Source organism: Anguilla rostrata, chromosome 6 (genome assembly GCF_018555375.3).
Source record: "Anguilla rostrata isolate EN2019 chromosome 6, ASM1855537v3, whole genome shotgun sequence".
In the NCBI taxonomy this organism is placed as follows: domain Eukaryota; kingdom Metazoa; phylum Chordata; class Actinopteri; order Anguilliformes; family Anguillidae; genus Anguilla; species Anguilla rostrata.
Genome location: NC_057938.1, coordinates 36,618,474 through 36,638,239, shown reverse-complemented (window position 1 = coordinate 36,638,239; position 19,766 = coordinate 36,618,474). Strand labels below are relative to the sequence as shown.

General features: G+C 45.6%; 2 protein-coding genes across 2 annotated transcripts in view; both read left to right on the top strand.

Moving 5' to 3' along the window:
• The window catches only part of LOC135258032 (nesprin-2-like), a 31,278-nt gene extending 20,730 nt beyond the window's left edge, over positions 1-10,548 (top strand). Inside the window, exons 11-23 of the mRNA XM_064341227.1 lie at positions 118-255; positions 698-862; positions 1,490-1,602; positions 2,270-2,438; positions 2,602-2,698; positions 3,264-3,445; positions 3,863-4,027; positions 4,493-4,627; positions 5,210-5,293; positions 5,717-5,893; positions 6,433-6,591; positions 7,538-8,647; positions 10,432-10,548. Coding sequence (XP_064197297.1) covers positions 118-255; positions 698-862; positions 1,490-1,602; positions 2,270-2,438; positions 2,602-2,698; positions 3,264-3,445; positions 3,863-4,027; positions 4,493-4,627; positions 5,210-5,293; positions 5,717-5,893; positions 6,433-6,591; positions 7,538-8,647; positions 10,432-10,548 — 2,811 coding nt within the window. The remainder of the gene's footprint in view (positions 1-117; positions 256-697; positions 863-1,489; positions 1,603-2,269; positions 2,439-2,601; positions 2,699-3,263; positions 3,446-3,862; positions 4,028-4,492; positions 4,628-5,209; positions 5,294-5,716; positions 5,894-6,432; positions 6,592-7,537; positions 8,648-10,431) is intronic.
• A 635-nt stretch (positions 10,549-11,183) lies between these two features.
• Positions 11,184-19,766, top strand: part of LOC135258030 (nesprin-2-like) — a 93,032-nt gene continuing 84,449 nt past the window's right edge. Inside the window, exons 1-4 of the mRNA XM_064341226.1 lie at positions 11,184-11,270; positions 11,696-11,830; positions 15,369-15,518; positions 19,347-19,471. Coding sequence (XP_064197296.1) covers positions 11,184-11,270; positions 11,696-11,830; positions 15,369-15,518; positions 19,347-19,471 — 497 coding nt within the window. The remainder of the gene's footprint in view (positions 11,271-11,695; positions 11,831-15,368; positions 15,519-19,346; positions 19,472-19,766) is intronic.

The window sequence follows — 19,766 nt, the reverse complement described above, 5'->3', positions numbered from 1 at the left end:
TGCTGTCTGTTTTTTCACATGTGTGTGTATGTGAATGTGTCTACCTGCATGTGTGTGCGTGTGTGTGTGTGTGTGTGTGTGTGTGTGTGTGTGTGTGTCTGTTTGTGTTGACTCCAGGCATTCCAGATGTGCGTGGTGCCCTTTGAAGAACAGCGGAGGTACATAACCCCCATGTTGAGCATGGCACAGGACCCTACCCGGCCCAGCGAGGACCACCGTGCCCTCAGAGAGGCCTGGCACATCCTGGCAGACACGGTGAGGGTGCAGTATGAAGCCTCAGCCCCCCCCCCAAAAGGCACTGGGTCTCACAGTGTCCCAGCTGGTTCAGTCTGTCCCAGCAGAGTCATTGTGCAGAAGGCCTATTTTTGTGCATGAGAAGATAATATATCTGCTGAGTGAGGACAGCAGACTGCTGCTTACACTAATATTAGTGTTGGCACAGGCCTCGGCACATCTGCTCATTTTCTTACCCAGACGGCTGCCTCTCCTTTAAAGGGCTGTGCGGAGTGTGTGTGTGCACGTATGTGCGTGTGTGTGTGTGTGTGTGTGTGTTTGTGTGCATGTCTGTGCGTGTGATGGTAACAGTGTTGCTGTTGTCATTGTAGCTGCAGCAGTGTGACAGGGCATTGGGTCTGGGTCTGTGTGTGTGTGTGTGTGCGTGTGTGTGATTGTAACAGCATTGCTGTTGTCGTTGCAGCTGCAGCAGTGTGACAGGGCGTTGGATCTGGGTCTTCCTGCTCCTCTGGATGCAGTGGGCAGGTGGCTGCTGCAGATGGAGAGCGTGCTTACTGAGGAGGGGGGAGGTGAACAGGACCACGCCCTCGCTGCCCAGGATGTCCGAGATAAGAGGGAACTGCTGAAGGTCACTATCCCTTTATTTCTCTCTCCCCCCTCTCTCTCCCTCCCACTGTCTACAGCAGTAGGGAGCTCCATTGAGTGATCAACAAAACAGAAGAAATATTTCACTTTTAATATTCATTGATTATTTGTTAGTTAATAGACTACCTACAGGTCCCACCCCCTCTTACTTTTTCTTTTGTAATTGATTAACAAATGTAAGAGCAGGCTTTATGGTTTTATATGAATCTCTTATTTGTGTTATGTTTCTAGGTAGGCATAAGTAGTGATTTATTGATAGTGCATTCACCTTTGTTCGTCTGGGAATCATATTAGCCTGGTCTGGCAAATGCACTTAAGCTCTCTTTCATTGTACGTTTCTCTGGATAAGAGTATCTGCTATATGAATGCAACTTAATGTCATTTCCTGCACAGGTTCATAATAGTAACATCATAATACCATCACAATTCAGATATATTTCAGATATGTTCTAGTGTGTTAAACAGCCATCGCATTACAGCATATTGTGGGTAAATGATTTTATTAAAACTGGGGTCACCCTCAGCTGCAGGGTGGTCATTATAGGGGTAAATGAAGAGCAGATGATGGTTTGGAACAGTAGGGCTGTTGTTCATGTCTTTTCCTCTTCAGACCACGCTGAAGGACATGGACGACCACCTGCAGACGCTGCGCACTTTCTGCAACGAAGATGTGTACGGCTCCACCCTGGTGCCGGTGGACAAACTGGACCAGCTGAACCGACGGTAAGAGCCCCTCAGTAATTAAAATGCCACACTTCCCTTAGTCTCAAGCAATGATCTTAGTTCCCTGAAAAGAATGAACGAAGAGCTTGAGTCTCATCCTCAAGCAGGGCAACAATATAGCTGTCACAATTTTTAAGAATCCCCAGACAGCCTCATGGAAAAATTGAATGTCATACATTTGAATGTCATACACTTGGACGTTGAAGTCACAGTATACTTCTCAAAGTCTTTTGTTTGGTTATAGCTGCTTGCACTTAGAACTTATTCTTGCTTTTTTACCTGGGCCACAATAGAACATTTAATTATGCCTGTGTGTGACCTGGATGAATAATATAATCATTATCAGCATACTTATGAGCAAGGGCCTGTGGATATAACCAGGTGATTACAGGTTTGATTAAAAGTTCTGTTAGCATAGGCACTTCCATATCCTGACACTGCCATTACACTATTGAGAAAGGCGCTTGAAGTTCTTCAGATAATATGTAATTTAAAAAAGCAAGCTACTATATAAAAATCACCCAGCATAAAAATAGCTGCTGAATAAAGTGTGTTGTTTCTCTATAATTCAGTGGGACTCTGTAGATGTGTAGCATTGGCTAATTATATAAATAATATACTCTACTGTAATGTACTGCCTGACACCAAACCTGACACTCCTTGACAGCTTCACAAGTGCCCGTGTCACAGCCAAGTACCAAGGGATGATACTGGATTACCTGGAGTTCCGGTACGCAGTGCTGGAGCTGCTGGCCCAGGCTGACATCAAACTGCGGTCCTGGGGAACGGCCTACAATTCCCAGGAGTCTGTGCGTGTGCGGCTCCAGGACTGGCACGTAAGTGGTCACTGTGGCGTGTAATGGAGGCCTGGGTGGATCGCTATAAGGGTTGTTTACAGGTGCCGTGCTGCTTGTGTTGTTGTTTTACTGTGGTAAACTGGAGCAGTGAGCTTGCGAAAGAGTTATCTGACAGAGAGATGATGAGTCTGTGTTGTCTCAGGACACTGTGGACAAGAATGACCTGATCACACACTTGGAGTCTTCCCTACGAAAGATGAAACTGGTGGCAAACAACTACACCAGCAAGGCTGCCCTGGGTAAGAGTGTGTATGTGTGTGTGTTTGTGTTTGTGTGTGTGTATGTGTATGTGTATGTGCGTGTGCATAGATCCCTTATTCCATTTCTGCTGCGTTCCACTTTGCCACTGCTTTACACCAGACCAGCCAGCAGAGGATGGGCTCCCCCTCTATAGCTGGATTCCTCTCAAGATTTTTTCCCATCGGGGAGTTTCTTCTCCCCACTGTTTAAGAGCGTTTTACCTCATGTGCTTACTACTTGGGGGTTTGGGCCTGATGTTTGCTCTGTTTGCATTTTTTGGTATGCTTCTTTTTTCTTTTTGCGGTCTTTGTGACTGTTCTCTGTTAAAAGTGCTAGAAAACATAAAATAGAATTGAATGTGCGTATTGTGTGTTCGTGCATGCGTGTATACATCATTGTACGTACAGTAGTCACACTAATTCAATATGCACTTTTGTTAATGTTTTAGTAATGTTATTGCTCCATATTAAACGTTGCCTCACCTGTTTTTGCCAAGTCGAATGAGCCCCACTCTCTTTCACCCCCACCCTCGTTCACCCCTGCACCCCCGCACGCCTCCCCCAGCGGCGGACGCCCAGCGTGTCTCCCAGCAGGTGAGGGAGGCGGAGGAGGAGACTGCGCTGAAGATAGAGGCCGTGGCGGGAGCGAGGAGCGCCATGGAGCAGGCCCTGTCTGCCTGGGACACGTACAATGAGGGCTTGAGCTCTCTGCTGGCCTGGCTGGAGCAGGAAGCTCCCCGTACAGAGGTACCTCCCAAAAACCACTTCCCCCTCTGCCAAGCAATCATTGGCTGGTTGCTGCATTTTTATGCAGAAGATTTATTAATTAATTGAATATATTCTTTTCATCTGGTGCTGAATTTCATTACTGTACTCAATATTACTGCTTATGCTTTATTTTTGTAGTTAATATTATATTATATTATATTATATTATATTATATTATATATATATGTATATCTGTGTTTTTATGTGAAATTGCTCTTTTACATCAGATTTTCACCTGGGACTATAAATTATTTTGATTGATTGATAGATTGATTGCTTGCTTTTTAAGGTAACATTCATGATCCTGTTTTAAGCCAATTGGATGCAAGGAAGCATAATGGTACAGGCATTACGATATCTCTGAAGTTCCATGATATGTAACGTCCCCATTCTCAGGTGATGGCAGAGTGCCTAGCAGAGTGGAGCACTCGTCATGCCCACCTGAAAGAGGCGGGAAACTACCTGATGGAGGTGACGGAGGAGGGCACCGGCCGCAAGCTGGCAGCCCAGCTGCAAAGCCTCAACAAACAATGGGCGGACTTCATCAACAGGACCAGATGTGTAAGCTTGGCCCAAACCGACTCTGTCCGCCCTAAGGGAGGGTTTCTCTAATGCATATCTGTCAGTTCAGTCTGAATCCAAGAGCATCTCCTGAACCCACACTGCATTTTACATGTATGATTTTGTTCAAAGCTACATCAGAGGTCATTATGTCTTGCTACATAAACAAATGCAAATAACAAGGGTGCTATCAAAATAAAAGTACAGAATAAAAGTGCACAGTAACACTTTAGAAATGTTTTGCATCTGACTCAAGACTGGATAGACTCAAGTAAACAAAATTAGCCTGGACACAAGTCCACACAATGTCTCAGGGATATTGAGCCTGGACTAAGCATCCTTGAAGAAACCGATCTATTGAAAACATTGATGCTCAGGGTAAAATATATGTGTTTTTTTCCATGGTATCACTGGCAGAGTAATAGGGATGCTACATTATGGTGTTGACCCTGTTTCTCCGAACAGGCTGCGACCTCCCCACCTGGAGCTCCTCAGAGACCCCCCACGGTGCAGCAGCTGACCCAGGAAGCCACGCTGCTGATGGCGGAACCGGCGGAGGTGTCATCCGGCCCCCTGCGAACATTCAGGAAGAAGCTGCAGGTACTGTGCCTTCGGTAACAGACCCTCAGGCAGAGCCACAGCAGCCTGCATAGGCTAACCAAATGACTAACTCCATACCCTGCTCATTGATAGTTGTGACTGTACCCCAGGAGCTGAAACTTTCCGAATTGATGTAACTTGTTTTTTTTTTCTGAAGGTGTGTGGCCAGTACCATAGCTAGCAATGGGTATTCTGTCCTTGGACTGAGCTTTGATGTTGTACAATAAGCTCTTGTTAAGCAACCTCTTCTGGAGTGTAGAAGGAAGGCAGGAGCTGACTGTCTGGTTGCTGCAGAGAATCTTAGCAGCCACAATCTGTTGGCTGAATTCTGTCACATCCTTAACCAATCTTTCCAGTTAATCCAGGAAATACAACAAGATCATCTCAAATTATCTGCAGTGCCTGGGGCTCAAGTAGCGTCAGTTTGCCAAGATGGGTGTGGAAGCTGTTATGTCAACCACAAACCTATTGAAATAGACTTGAATTTTTAGCTGGGTCAGATTGTCTTAGTCATGTTCTCACCAGTCATTGTACTTGGAAATCGATTGATTACGGTGATTATCTATTCTTTGCATTTTTCAGCTCATGATAAAACAGTTAAAGGAGGCGGATGCTCTCGCCGCCTCGCCCGATTGGTCACCTGAGAACCAGCAGGAACTCCGCAAGGTGCGTCATCAGCACTGTCAGCTTACTCGGACACATTTCATTGGCATCCCGCAACGGTTTTTAGGAAAGGGGGAACTCTACCACAGTCTTGGAAAGCTTTAATGAATTACCATTATAAGGACGCACAAATAAGCACTTTTGGGTTCATTCTCAGATGTTTCTGGACTGTTGTTCTAGACAAGTAGGACTCAATGCACTTTTCGTACGCTGTGTCTGATAAAAAAAGTATTTCCTTGGAATGTATGTTCAAAGACTTATCAGTTTTATTTACTGGTTTGAGCATACCTTGAGTTGCTTGGTCTGACTTCGCCAGGGACTTTGGTCTTAGCATATTGAGATGTCTGAGTGGAAGTGTCCATGCACATTAAGGGGTGTGACCTAAGCGTATAAGGGGTGGAGTCTGAGCCGTCTATGTCTGCGCAGGTGATGCAGGAGCTGCATGAGGTGGAACGTGCCAGTGCGGACCTGCAGAAGAGCGCGTCTGCATTGGAGGGCAGGCTGGCCGAGCTGGAGCACTGGGAGATTGAGGCGTGGGAGGTCTGCCAGCTCCTGAAGGAGAGGGAGAGGCGGGGCCAACAAGGTCACGACACCCAAACTAAAGTGAGGCCTGCAATCTATCCAGAGTGACTTCTTGGTCCATATGGCGAAATGCTAAATACGAACGATCAGATTCAGCCACTGCACACATAGGTGAAAGAAATGAAGGTGAAAGTTATTTTGTAACAATTTTACCTTCAGTATTAAATTAGAAATAAAAAGGAGCTAAAATTAGATTGGTGAATAGTCTTCTGAGTCCCGGGAGAAAAGTATTACAATTTTTTGACAAGTGTCTTGGATGACAAAAACGTATTGCACTGAAAATATTTTCAAAAATTAGATTTATTTTATTATTATTCAATATCTTTTACAGCATAGGTTTTAGCCAGAGACTCATGTCCCCTACTGGGGACAAAAATGAATCGCCGGGTCCACCCGGGAGGGTAAATAACTGTACTCATAAAATGTGTTTCAGGACTGCTGTGAAAAAGCGGGTAGAGATGTACGTGGCTGGCAGGCAACTGTCTGTATAGATACAGTATGTTTCAGTCTGAGCTGTCAGTTCACCCCTGTCTGTTTATTTTTTGGGGGGGCGTGCTCAGGCGCTGATCTCTCGTGGGCTGCAGCTGGAGGCACAGGTGGTGGCGGAGGAGCAGGACTATGGGGTCGCGGTGGAGGCTGTGCGGAGCCGCTGGCCCGTGCTGCACCTCAACCTATCCCAGATGCACAAGAGAGTCAAGAGCACCCTCCCTCAGGCACAGGTACCCAGCATGCCTTCTTCCTGTCCACATTACCCATCCTCGTCACAGAAAGACAAGAAAACATTCTATGAAATACTGGAAATTAAACATGTTCTGCTACATGGTCAGGGGTCTATTGACTGATCTCCGTCTTTCAATTGGTCCAAAAAGTTTGTTACGTCTTCTATTTTTAATTGTTTGCAATAAAGCACAATAAGCACTATATGAACATGGTAACTTTATTGTTTATGGCAATTTTTGACATGATGTGGCTTAAGTGGGTTAATAATCCCTCTAAACATGAAAAGAAAAATGAATAACTTGTTAAAATTCTGGTATTGCAATTGTGGTTGGAACGCGGGTACTCCAGGACTGAGGTTGGGAACCACTGGTATATAGCATATATTTGTTTCAGACCTGCGTACAATAAAGGTATTTGTTTTGGATTCAAATACCTTTCTACACTTAATTGATCTTGTCTGGTGTATTGGAACCACTCAAAAAGTGAAGAACCTGCCTTCTGGTCATATTGGCAGGCTGAATTACACCAGGCAAGATCAATAGAGCACAGAAATGTATTTGAATCCAAAACAAATACGTATTTGACCCAGGTCTGAATTTTTTACAAGTTGCCCATCAGGAAATTGAGAATAAAACAAAGCACAGTTTGGCAAAATGTGGTATAGTCTGTAGAATTGTGGACCTTGAAGTTGTATTTGAGTCCAGGAATGGGTCGTGGAACCTTCTGAGCTGCTATCCTTTTTGTGCTCTTTCTGTCCTCTCCCTGTCTGAATAAGGCAAAAAATATGAAAGTAGGGTGGACTGTCTGCTCTCCTGTAAAAAAAAAAGAGAAGAAAGAAAGGTTCAGAGGATAATCACAGCAGCGATGAACCCTTTGCATGAATGGTCAGTATGTCCAGTTTTTAAAGTGTGTTCTGTGTTTCTTGTTTTCTTGGCTTTCTCTCAGGAGACTGTGGGGATGCTCAGCTCTCTCGGGGCCCGACGGCATCAAGGCCCAGCTGAGTTCCAGCCACCCCCCAAACTCCTCATTCTGTCTGACACTCAGGGGGCGCCATTGAGCCAGCCCCAAATCATCCCCCAACACCAGCTCAAAAGCACCCCTGAACCCCAATGCCAAACCACCCCTCAACCTCAGAATCCAACTGCTCCCAGACCAAAACCGCGCCTCCAGGTGTGCCCTCCTCACCAGGAAAGGGTGGAGTCCCAGCCCAGGGTCCAGGGTTATTCTTACGCCGAGGCCGTAACTCACCCTAGGTCTAAAACAAGTTTCCGGACCAGAGGCCAAACTCAGACCCAACCCCAGACGCTCCAGGCTCAAGCCCACAGCCCAACCCAGATCCAACCCCTGATCCAGCCTTGCACCTCCATGCGAACTCAGGATCCTGCCTGGCCCCATGCACAGGCTTCAACAAGACCGAACGAGCAGTCCCCAACTCAGGTTCAGGCCCATGTTCGGGTCCATGTCAGTGTCCAAACCCTTTCCCACACTCAGACCCAGACTTACAGCCAGACTGTCCCCTCAGCACAGACTGACACACAGGCTGCAGTTCTGGCCTTCACTGGGACCCCACCACAGGTAGACACTGAGGTGCACAAGGGTTTCCCAACACGGGAACGTGCTGAGGTTCTCAGGGGCCCCCCACCACAGTCACGCACTGAGGTTTCCACAGGTTCCCCAGCACAGGCACACACTGAGGTTCGCAAGGGACCCCCACCACAGGCACACACTGAGGTTCCCAGAGGCCCCCCACCACAGGCACACACTGAGGTTCCCAGGGGCCCCCCACCACAGGCACACACTGAGGTTCCCAGGGGCCCCCCACCACAGGCACACACTGAGGTTCGCAAAGGACCCCCACCACAGGCACACACTGAGGTTCGCAAAGGCCCCCCACCACAGGCACACACTGAGGTTCGCAAGGGCCCCCCACCACAGGCACACACTGAGGTTCGCAAGGGACCCCCACCACAGGCACACACTGAGGTTCGCAAGGGCCCCCCATCACAAGCACACACGGAGGTTCACAAGGGCCCCCCACCACAGGCACACATTGAGGTTTCCAGAGGCCCCCCACCACAGGCACACATTGAGGTTCCCAGGGGCCCCCCACCACAGGCACACACTGAGGTTCGCAAGGGCCCCCCATCACAGGCACACACTGAGGTTCGCAAGGGACCCCCACCACAGGCACACACTGAGGTTCACAAGGGCCACCCACCACAGGTTTCCACTGAGGCTCCCAGGGGCCCCCTGCCACAGGCACACACTGAGGTTCGCAAGGGACCCCCACCACAGGCACACACTGAGGTTCCCAGAGGCCCCCCACCACAGGCACACACTGAGGTTCGCAAGGGACCCCCACCACAGGCACACACTGAGGTTCACAAGGGCCACCCACCACAGGTTTTCACTGAGGCTCCCAGGGGCCCCCTGCCACAGGCACACACTGAGGTTTTGAAGAGCCCCCCACCACAGGCACACAGTGAGGTTCGCAAGGGACCCCCACCACAGGCACACACTGAGGTTCCCAGAGGCCCCCCACCACAGGCACACACTGAGGTTCCCAGGGGCCCCCCACCACAGGCACACACTGAGGTTCGCAAGGGACCCCCACCACAGGCACACACTGAGGTTCACAAGGGACCCCCATCACAGGCACACACTGAAGTTCGCAAGGGCCCCCCACCACAGGTTTCCACTGAGGCTTCCAGGGGCCCCCTGCCACAAGCGCACACTGAGGTTTGGAAGGGCCCCCCATCACAGGCACACACTGAGGTTCGCAAGGGACCCCCTCCACAGGCACACATTGAGTTTCCCAGGGGCCCCCCACCACAGGCACACACTGAGGTTCCCAGAGGCCCCCCACCACAGGCACACACTGAGGTTCGCAAGGACCCCCCACCGCAGGCACACACTGAGGTTCCCAGAGGCCACCCACCACAGGCACACACTGCAGTTCCCAGGGGCCCCCCACCGCAGGCACACACTGCAGTTCCCAGGGGCCCCCCACCGCAGGCACACACTGAGATTCCCAGGGGCCCCCCACCACAGTCACGCACTGAGGTTTCCACAGGTTCCCCAGCACAGGCACACACTGAGGTTCGCAAGGGACCCCCACCACAGGCACACACTGAGGTTCCCAGAGGCCCCCCACCACAGGCACACACTGAGGTTCCCAGGGGCCCCCCACCACAGGCACACACTGAGGTTCCCAGGGGCCCCCCACCACAGGCACACACTGAGGTTCGCAAGGGACCCCCACCACAGGCACACACTGAGGTTCGCAAGGGCCCCCCACCACAGGCACACACTGAGGTTCGCAAGGGCCCCCCATCACAGGCACACACTGAGGTTCGCAAGGGACCCCCACCACAGGCACACACTGAGGTTCGCAAGGGCCCCCCATCACAAGCACACACAGAGGTTCACAAGGGCCCCCACCACAGGCACACATTGAGGTTTCCAGAGGCCCCCCACCACAGGCACACATTGAGGTTCCCAGGGGCCCCCCACCACAGGCACACACTGAAGTTCGCAAGGGCCCCCACCACAGGCACACACTGAGGTTCGCAGAGGCCCCCCACCACAGGCACACACTGAGGTTCACAAGGGCCACCCACCACAGGTTTCCACTGAGGCTCCCAGGGGCCCCCTGCCACAGGCACACACTGAGGTTCGCAAGGGACCCCCACCACAGGCACACACTGACGTTCCCAGAGGCCCCCACCACAGGCACACACTGAGGTTCGCAAGGGACCCCCACCACAGGCACACACTGAGGTTCACAAGGGCCACCCACCACAGGTTTTCACTGAGGCTCCCAGGGCCCCCTGCCACAGGCACACACTGAGGTTTTGAAGGCCCCCCACCACAGGCACACAGTGAGGTTCGCAAGGGACCCCCACCACAGGCACACACTGAGGTTCCAGAGGCCCCCACCACAGGTCACACACTGAGGTTCCCAGGGGCCCCCACCACAGGCACACACTGAGGTTCTGAAGACCCCCACCACAGGCACACACTGAGGTTCCAAGGGACCCCATCACAGGCACACACTGAGTTCGCAAGGCCCCCCACCACAGGTTTCCACTGAGGCTTCCAGGGGCCCCCTGCCACAGGCGCACACTGAGGTTTGGAAGGGCCCCCATCACAGGCACACACTGAGGTTCGCAAGGGACCCCCTCCACAGGCACACATTGAGTTTCCCAGGGGCCCCCCACCACAGGCACACACTGAGGTTCCCAGGGGCCCCCCACCACAGGCACACACTGAGGTTCGCAAGGGCCCCCCACCGCAGGCACACACTGAGGTTCCCAGAGGCCACCCACCACAGGCACACACTGAGATTCCAAGGGGCCCCCCACCACAGACACACACTGAGGTTCCCAGGGGCCCCCTGCAACAGACACACACTGATGTTCCCAAAGGTTGCTTGGCACAGGTTTTCACTGAGGTTCGCAGGGGCCCCCTGCCACAGATACACACTGAGGTTCTCAGGGGCCCTTTGCGCCAGTTGCACACTGAGGCCGTTACAGGCCACTCACCCCCATCATACTCTGAGTCCGAGGCAAGGCAAAGATTTGAGAAGGCAATGCATCAACTCCAGGACCACATCCAGAGGGCCATCACAATGTTCAGCAAGAAAGAGCTCTCACAAGAGCAAGCACTGCTAAAAGAGGCAAGTGTTTACTTTGCTCTGCTCTGATCGGTCTTTTCTTATTCATGTCTTTGGATTGATTTGTAGTAAATTTATATTTCTAGTCGTACAGTGTCTATTTTTTGGATAGAATTTCATTCTATACACAGTCATTCAGAAATGTGGCAGTATTCAGCTTGCTTGATAAAATACAGGTTAATATATCATAATGGAGTCGGCTACTTTGGCTAGTCTAGTTATAGTTGTGACGGACCCTGACATTAAGCAGCGATAAATTGCTAGTGGTTTCTGAGTAACCATTTCCCACAACTCTGCCCCCCTACCTCAACAAACCTCTATGTCATCAACTGTGCTCTCACTCAATCCTACCACTATCCCAAACGCCACCCCCGATCCTACTTCTGTTTCTCAACCCTGTCTCCAAACTTCATCCCTCAACCTCTTAGGTGAATCTGCAGCATATGAACTCTGAGGTTCTGGAGGAGTTCCTGAGGTCATTGGAGAACCTGAAGAGGTTCTGTTCCACAGCTCAGCTCAGGAACATGGAGGACCTCTCTCACTCTGTGAGGAAGCAGTGGGAGGTTGGTGGATCCCTGTCCCAGTCCCAACAGTTTGTCTTCGCTTGTTTTCTTGCATGTGCTTCAGTCCTCTGCTAACAAGAGATCGATAGCTTTTATGTTTAGCAGCATGTCAAGCAATCATCCTGATTACATGACCAGCAATGTTTACAAGCGATACCGGCATGCTAAATTCAGTCTGATTATTTAGGACCACAGACATGCGGCAATATTATGAAATTATTAATATATTTGTTTTTGCCCGAAGCAGTGACATTTAAAGTGAGAACAGTTATATTAAACTCGCATTTAACTTGTAAAGGATTACTGTAGTTAAATTCAACATCATGTACACAGTTCAAAATCGTGATCATGGTCAATTCTGTCATTGATTGGCAATGCTTGGAGGAATGAAAAAAAATCTTTCTGCATAAACAGACTCGGTTGCCAGGAACAACAATCGTTACGAGTTATTTATTTGTAAATATTCCAGCTGTCTCCCAGAGTTCACCCAGTGACAATGCAGTGCCATTTTTCTTGTGCAAATAATTAGTAATTTCTCAGCATGGGTTCTTGCCCATGTTGCAATTGAGTCCAGTGGGAGGATTATTGTATCGAGTCTGCACTGAGACGTGGTATCGACGCATTGGTCGTTAACTATTATATTGTCTGCAAATTCATATTTAGTGTACTGTCTCTTGAAACCCTTACCATGAACAATATCTTGAGCTCTTTCAGCATCTCTTTTTACCATGGCATGATATATATACGGGTGACAAATTAAATGAAAACCTGAGTGGAGAAACATAACAAATGCAGATGCTTCCATACAGGTGTGCAGCATGATACAGTTAAACAATTAACATCCTATCATGCTGTGGCATGTATAAAAATGTTGGCCCAGTTGACCTCGATTTTGGATCAAGATGGAAAGAGGAAACGATTTAAGTGACTTTTAAAGAGGGTTCATTATTTGGGCCACGGATGGCAGAGGCTTCAGTCACAAAGACTGCACAATTGGCTAGTGTTTCAATAGGAACAGTAGTTTGAGTGACATCTGCATTTACATCTCTATGGGAAATACGTCAGTAAATAGGGTTGCAAATTGTGGTCAAAAGCGCACATTTGATGACAGTGATGCTCATGCATTAGTGCGATATGTAAGGAACAAGAGAAGAGCAACTCTTGCTCAGGTGACTGAGAATGTCAAAGCAGGACATGATCAATCTGGGTCAGCAAGAACAGACTGTCAACAACTACATAGAGAGGGATATTATAAGTAGGGTTGCAGTGCATAAACCCCTCATTACAAAAATTAATCCACATTTGAGAGTTCAGTGGTGCAAAAGCGGTAGGCACTGGTCAACAGAGATGTGTAAAAACGTGATATGGTCAGATGAGTCATCCTTCATCATATACTCGACAAGTGGGAGGGTGCATGTGTGGCATACACCAAGAGAACAGTATGCTTGATCCCTAAAGTGAGCAGGTTTGGTGGCTTTGTTATGCTGTGGGTGACATTTTCCTGCCATGGTTTGGGTCCATTTGTTCCCTTAGAAGGAGGTGTCACTGCGAATCAATACAAAGTTATTCTGAGTGAGAACCTTTATCCTATGATGAAGCATTACTATCCTGATTAGAGTGGTCTCTTCCAGGATGACAATGCCCCCATCCATAGGGCACAAGGGGTCGCTGAATGGTTTGATGAGTAAATGGACTGACGTGTTAGACACCTCTCTCCACCATATCATCAAAAGATCAAATGAGGGAATATCTTTTGGAAGAATGGTGTTCCATCCCTCCAGTCGACTTGTAGAATATATGCCAAGATGCATTAAAGTTGTTCTGGTGGTTTTTGGTGGCCAAACACCTTACTAAGACACTTTATGTTGGTTTTTTCTTTAATTTGTCACCCATCTATATATCACCATTACCACACATGTGGGGTAAAACTGTACTTTTTATGCTGCTGTAGTTTGAATTGTACTGCAAATGAATAACAGCTACCCTATCTGGTTTTGCATGGTTCAGGATCAAGTTTTGATACCAAGAAATGATACCTTGCTGTGTAATCACTCTCATAATATGCTGTGGGTAGGGCTGTTTCCAGTTTGGACAATGTGTTAAATGTTTATTGACAGTGCTCAGGAGTTTGTCAACTTCTGGGAAATGTATATTTCCAAACCATACTCGCAAGTGTCATGCACTGCACTGAATTTGGCAACAAGCTTCTAAGGATGCCTTTATAAGCTCTGACATACTGTATTACTTGGGCTGTTGGACACTTCAAGTCACATTAAAAGCAACCTTAAAATACTCTTAGCATTTATTGATTCCAGTTGCAGCTGAGAAGTGATTCACAGCATGATATAGTGTATCAGCAAGGAAGACTTTGAAATCAGTTGCGATTAATTTTCCTTGAAGAATAAATAAAATAGATAAAATTTAATTTTGTCCATCTCATTTGTTGATTCATGCATGAGCACAGGTATGAATACAACTGGGCATTCCAAACTGGGAAGAAAATAGGTTCACATACAGCAAAAGCACCCATTGCTCGCCAAGGATGCATTGCGTGTGTTTAACTAATTACAATTTTTTCTAAACGCTAATAAACCTTAACTGAAAAACAGCGGGGACTGGTGAGCTGAAAATTAGTGGGGCGCAAAACTAATCATTGATCTCAAACTGTTTTCATTAATTTTCCTTTAATATCAAGCGTGCCAACGATCGGACTAATCAAATGGCAATTTAACACACAGCGTCTTCATACCGTGTTAGGGGGATTAAATCATAAATTCAATTTATCCGTTAAAAATCTGTTTCTATCACCAAGTAGTCTACACTTAACAAACAAGATACACCATTCTGTTATCTACCATGTTAGCTTTCAGAATAACCAGCAAAAATAAAACCTGCACTTCAGGATTGTTTACAATCTACTCATTGCAGATATTTGCCATGAATACGAGTGCGGCGAAAGAAGTGCATGTAGCTGCAAATAATGTTGATTAAAAATGTGCACAATTTCGTACCGCAAATGAAAACAAATGTAGGCTATAAGGCCTAGGCTACTCGCTAAAACTGTGTATTTGGGGAGAGCTGGCTATATATGATAGTATTGAGTAGGCTATTTTGTGGATTAATTGTATTGATACTCAAGGAAAATCAGGGGAAGTTTCTGCCACTGCTTAGTGATTAATACAGATTTTTCTAAATCAACTTATCATTTAATCTCCCTAACACAATGCGAAGAAGCTGTGTGTCACTTTCCAATTGATTAATCAGATAGTTTGCATGCTTGTTAATCACTGAAAATTAAATAAAACAGTTTGAGATCAATGATCAGTTTAAAGGAAAGTTTTGCCCCCCACCAATTTTCAGCTCACCAGTCGCCACTGCTGCAAAAGGTTCCTGTCCTCCTGAAGTTCTGTGAGTAAATTATGAGGAAATTACCATTAATCATACTAAGAAGAAGACAAATAAGAAATATAGCAGAAATGTAAATAACCTAGTCCTTTGTCATATCTGTAGGTTAAGCATTGTTTGTTTTGTCATCTAGGATGTGCGCTCTGAGATAGCTGCCTTTTTACAACAAATGAGATTTGATATCGGACAAGGACACTTTAACACGGCTGATTTGCATTGTGAGAAACTGACGCATTTTAACCCAGGGACATCATCCACTGATCCTGGACCTGATCAGGCACAGGTACCATAACCTGCCTTACTGATCTCACTGAACATTGACCTGCTCAGGAACAGATACTATAATTACGTTACTAATTTCACTGGTCATACAGTAGGTCTGCTCATTGACAAGTACTATAACCTGCCTCACTAGCCTCCCTGATCCTGGACCTGCTCAGGAACAGGTACTATAACCTGTCTCACTGACCTCCCTGATCCTGAACCTGCTCAGGAACAGGTACTATAACCTGCCTTACTAACCTCTCTGATCATGGACCTGCTCAGGAACAGGTACTATAACCTGTCTCACTAACCTCCCTGATCCTGGACCTGATCAGGCACAGGTACCATAACCTGCCTTACTGATCTCACTGAACATTGACCTGCTCAGGAACAGATACTATAATTACGTTACTAATTTCACTGGTCATACAGTAGGTCTGCTCATTGACAAGTACTATAACCTGCCTCACTAGCCTCCCTGATCCTGGACCTGCTCAGGAACAGGTACTATAACCTGCCTTACTAACCTCCCTGATCCTGAACCTGCTCAGGAACAGGTACTATAACCTGCCTTACTAACCTCCCTGATCCTGAACCTGCTCAGGAACAGGTACTATAACCTGCTTTACTAATCTCTCTGATCATGGACCTGCTCAGGAACAGGTACTATAACCTGCCTCACTAACCTCTCTGATCCTGGACCTGCTTAGAAACAGATAGCGTAAGTAACCTTACTAACCACACTGAGCCAATCCTAGACCTGCTCAGGAACAGGTCCTATAAGTAACCTTACTAACCTGACTAATTGTGATCCTAGACTTGCTCAGGAAGAGGTACTGTAACCTGCCTCACTAACTTCCCAGATCCTAGACCTGTTCAAGAACAGATAGCATAAGTAACCTACTAATCATACTAACCTGATCCTAGGCCTGCTCAGGGACAGCGACCAGAATCTACCTTACTAAGTTAACAATGTACAGTACTGTGAAAAAAATATTTTCCTTCTTCCTGATTTCCTCTAGTATTGCATATTGCATAATTTTCACGCTAAATGGTTTCATTTCTTTTAAAAAAATGTAATGTTCGACAGGAAAACTGAGTAAACACAAAACACATTAAAAAAATTATTTCATTTATTTAATGAAAAAAGTTTTCAAACACCAATATAAAAAAAAGTAATAAATCCCCTTAGTTACTAAATCAACCAATTAACCAAATTTAATAGATAATTAGATTCAGCTGAATGAAAACAGCCAGGCGTGATTGCAGCCAGCCCTGTTGAATCTAAACTTCACTCATATTGAACCTTTCCAATAGAGTGGAGTAGTCACCACAAAGTTTCTACAAGCACACTATGCCACGATCAAAGGAAATTCCAGAAGAGATGAGAAAAAAAGTTGTTGAAATATAAATATGTCAATCTGGAAAGGAATACAAAGCCATTTCTAAGGCATCATCTGTGATGCCACTGAACCACAGTGAGAGCCATTATCTTCAGATGAAGAACACTTGGAATGGTGGTGAATCTTCGTAGGAGTGGCTGGCCTGCCAGAGTTTCTCCGAGGGTGCTGCGACAACTCATCCAGGAAGTCACAAAGGATCCAAGAAAACAATCCAAAGAACTACAGGCCTCTCTAGCCTCAGCTGACTGTTCATGACTCTAACATAAGAAAGAGACAGGGCAGAAATGGGATTCATGGGAGATTAGCAAGGTGAAAACCACTGCTAACCAAAAGAAATATCAATCCTTGTCTCACATTTGCAAAAAAAAAACTGGATGATCCCCATGGCTTTTGGGATAATGTGCTATGGACAGATGAGTCAGAAGTGGAACCTTTTGGAGGACGCGAGTCCCATTATGTCTGGTGTAAAGCAAATACAACATTTCACTGTAAGAACATCATACCAACAGTCAAACAAAAATTCTTAAGGAGAATGTCCAGTAATCTGTCTGTGAAGTTGAAGTTGAAGTTTAAGCATAATTGGGCTGTGCAGTAAGACGCAAGGAAAGTGCATGAATGGCTGAAAAGACAACAAAAATTAAAGTTTTGGAGTGGCCTAGTCAAAGTCCTGACTTGAACCCAATAGAGATGCTGCGGCAGGACCTGAAATGAGCAGTTCATGCTTGAAAACCTACGAAGAGTCGGCTAAAATTCCTCCACATTGATGTGGAAGACTGATATCAAAGTGTAAGAAGCATTTGGTGGCAGTTATTGCTGCTAAAGTTTGTGCAACCATTTATTAATAACAACAACAACAACAATAATAATAATAATAATAATAATAATAATAATTTAAAAATTTTAAAAAGTATGATCACTGTTTTCATTAAATACATGAAATAAAAAAATGCGTTTTGTGTTTACTAATGTTCCTTTTGTCTAATTTTACATTTTGTGAAAAATATGCAATAATAGAGGAAATCAGGAAGAGGCAAATAATTTTTCAGGTCACTGTACATGGAAAGCTACCTTGGAATTTTCTATCAGCAGTTGTAACATATCACACAAAATACAGGCTGACTGTATTATCGTGTCTAATATGGATGTAAATAATTTATAATTTGCTAATTGGATGTTTGCTTTCTCTTCTGAAATATTATTCAGATATCATTTTTTATTTATTGTTTTTTTGAAATGATGTAGTGTTGTCTTTTTACCAAAAATAAATGACAGTAGTTTGAGCTTCAGATCTGTGTTAATGAAATGTTTGTTAGATTCAGACTAGTAGATCTTAATCTTACTCATAATCAAGCTGTCAACTGCAGCTCAGTGTATTTCTCTACTTATGACTTCTTACATATTTAGTGCATGCTAAATAAATGCAGTCTACGAAGGAATAAAATAATTTTATGGAAAACGTGTAACTACTTATTACTCGTTTTCATTACCTGTGTTTTACATTTTAAATGAGTATCTGAATATTTGGATATCCATTTACATCCCTAGTATAATATGATATGCATAGGGATGGATGATAACAGAGGGGTCACATCAATATTGCCTGATAATAATGTAAGAAAAAATTGCATTGTTATCAGATGAGATTATGACTGATATCATGGGCCAATATGATGATATGGCGGAGAGCATTTGATGTGCTGCTAAAGCTGTATGTTAAGTGAAAATATTATGTTTTAATTTAAAATCTAATCTAATCATAGTTATCTGAATATATTTTGTTAATTATTTACTTTTAACATGCATTGCATTTACCTGCGAAACTCAGCTTTGGAGCTTTTGGGTTGATAGATGTTGGAGCTTTGGAGCTTTTGGGTTGGTAAATGTTGGAGTTTTGGAACTTTTTGTTTAGTAAATGTTGAAGTTTTGAGCATTTCGGTTGATAGATTTTATAGCTTTGGAGCTTTTAGGTTTATAGATGTGGGAGATTTGGAGCTTTGGGTTGATAAGTGTTGCAGCTTTGGAGCTTTTGGGTTGGTAGATGTTGGATTTTTTTGTGGGTAGATGTTGGAGTTTTGGAGTTTGTCGGTTGATAGATGTCGGGGCTTTGAAGCATTGGGTTGATGGATCTTGGAGTTTTGGAGTTTTTGGTTGATAGATGTTGGAGATTTGGAGCTTTTGGGTTGGTAGATGTTGGTTGATGAATGTTAGAGCTTCGGATTATTGGATTGATATAATTAGGAGCTTTGGAGCTTTTCGGTTGATAGATGTTGGACCTTTGGAGCTTTTTGTTTGATATTTATTGGAGATTTGGAGCTTTTGGGTTGGTAGATGTTGGAGTTTTAGGTTGATAGATATTGGAGCTTAAGAGCTTTGGGTTGATAGATGTTAAGGCTTTGGACCTGGGTTGGTAGATATTAGACTTGTAGAGTCCTCTGTGTTTCCAGGCATTCCTGCATGCAGATGCCGGCCAGCGACCAGAGGCCCTGAAGGCACTGTCGGATACACTGAGCCCTGGAGAAAAACAGAAGATGACCGTACATACCAAGGACACAATGATCACTGGAATCAGGTATGAAGGGAGGGAGGAAGAGAGAGGGATCAAGGAGAGAGAGATGCAAAAGGTTGAATAAAAATGCACAAAATTGTTGTAGGAATATGTATACCGATAATGTATTGTTATATCCCATGATATGAATAATGGTTCTCGTATTATGTTTTAGAGAGACAGAGGGGGAGTGAGATATGGAATATGGATGTACAATAAGCTTAGAAATTGGACTAAATGGAATCAGGCTAACCAATCTTGAAAAAATACAGATATAATTTTCCAGGGAAGTTGTGGGGGCAAGTTAAATTCCATGTTA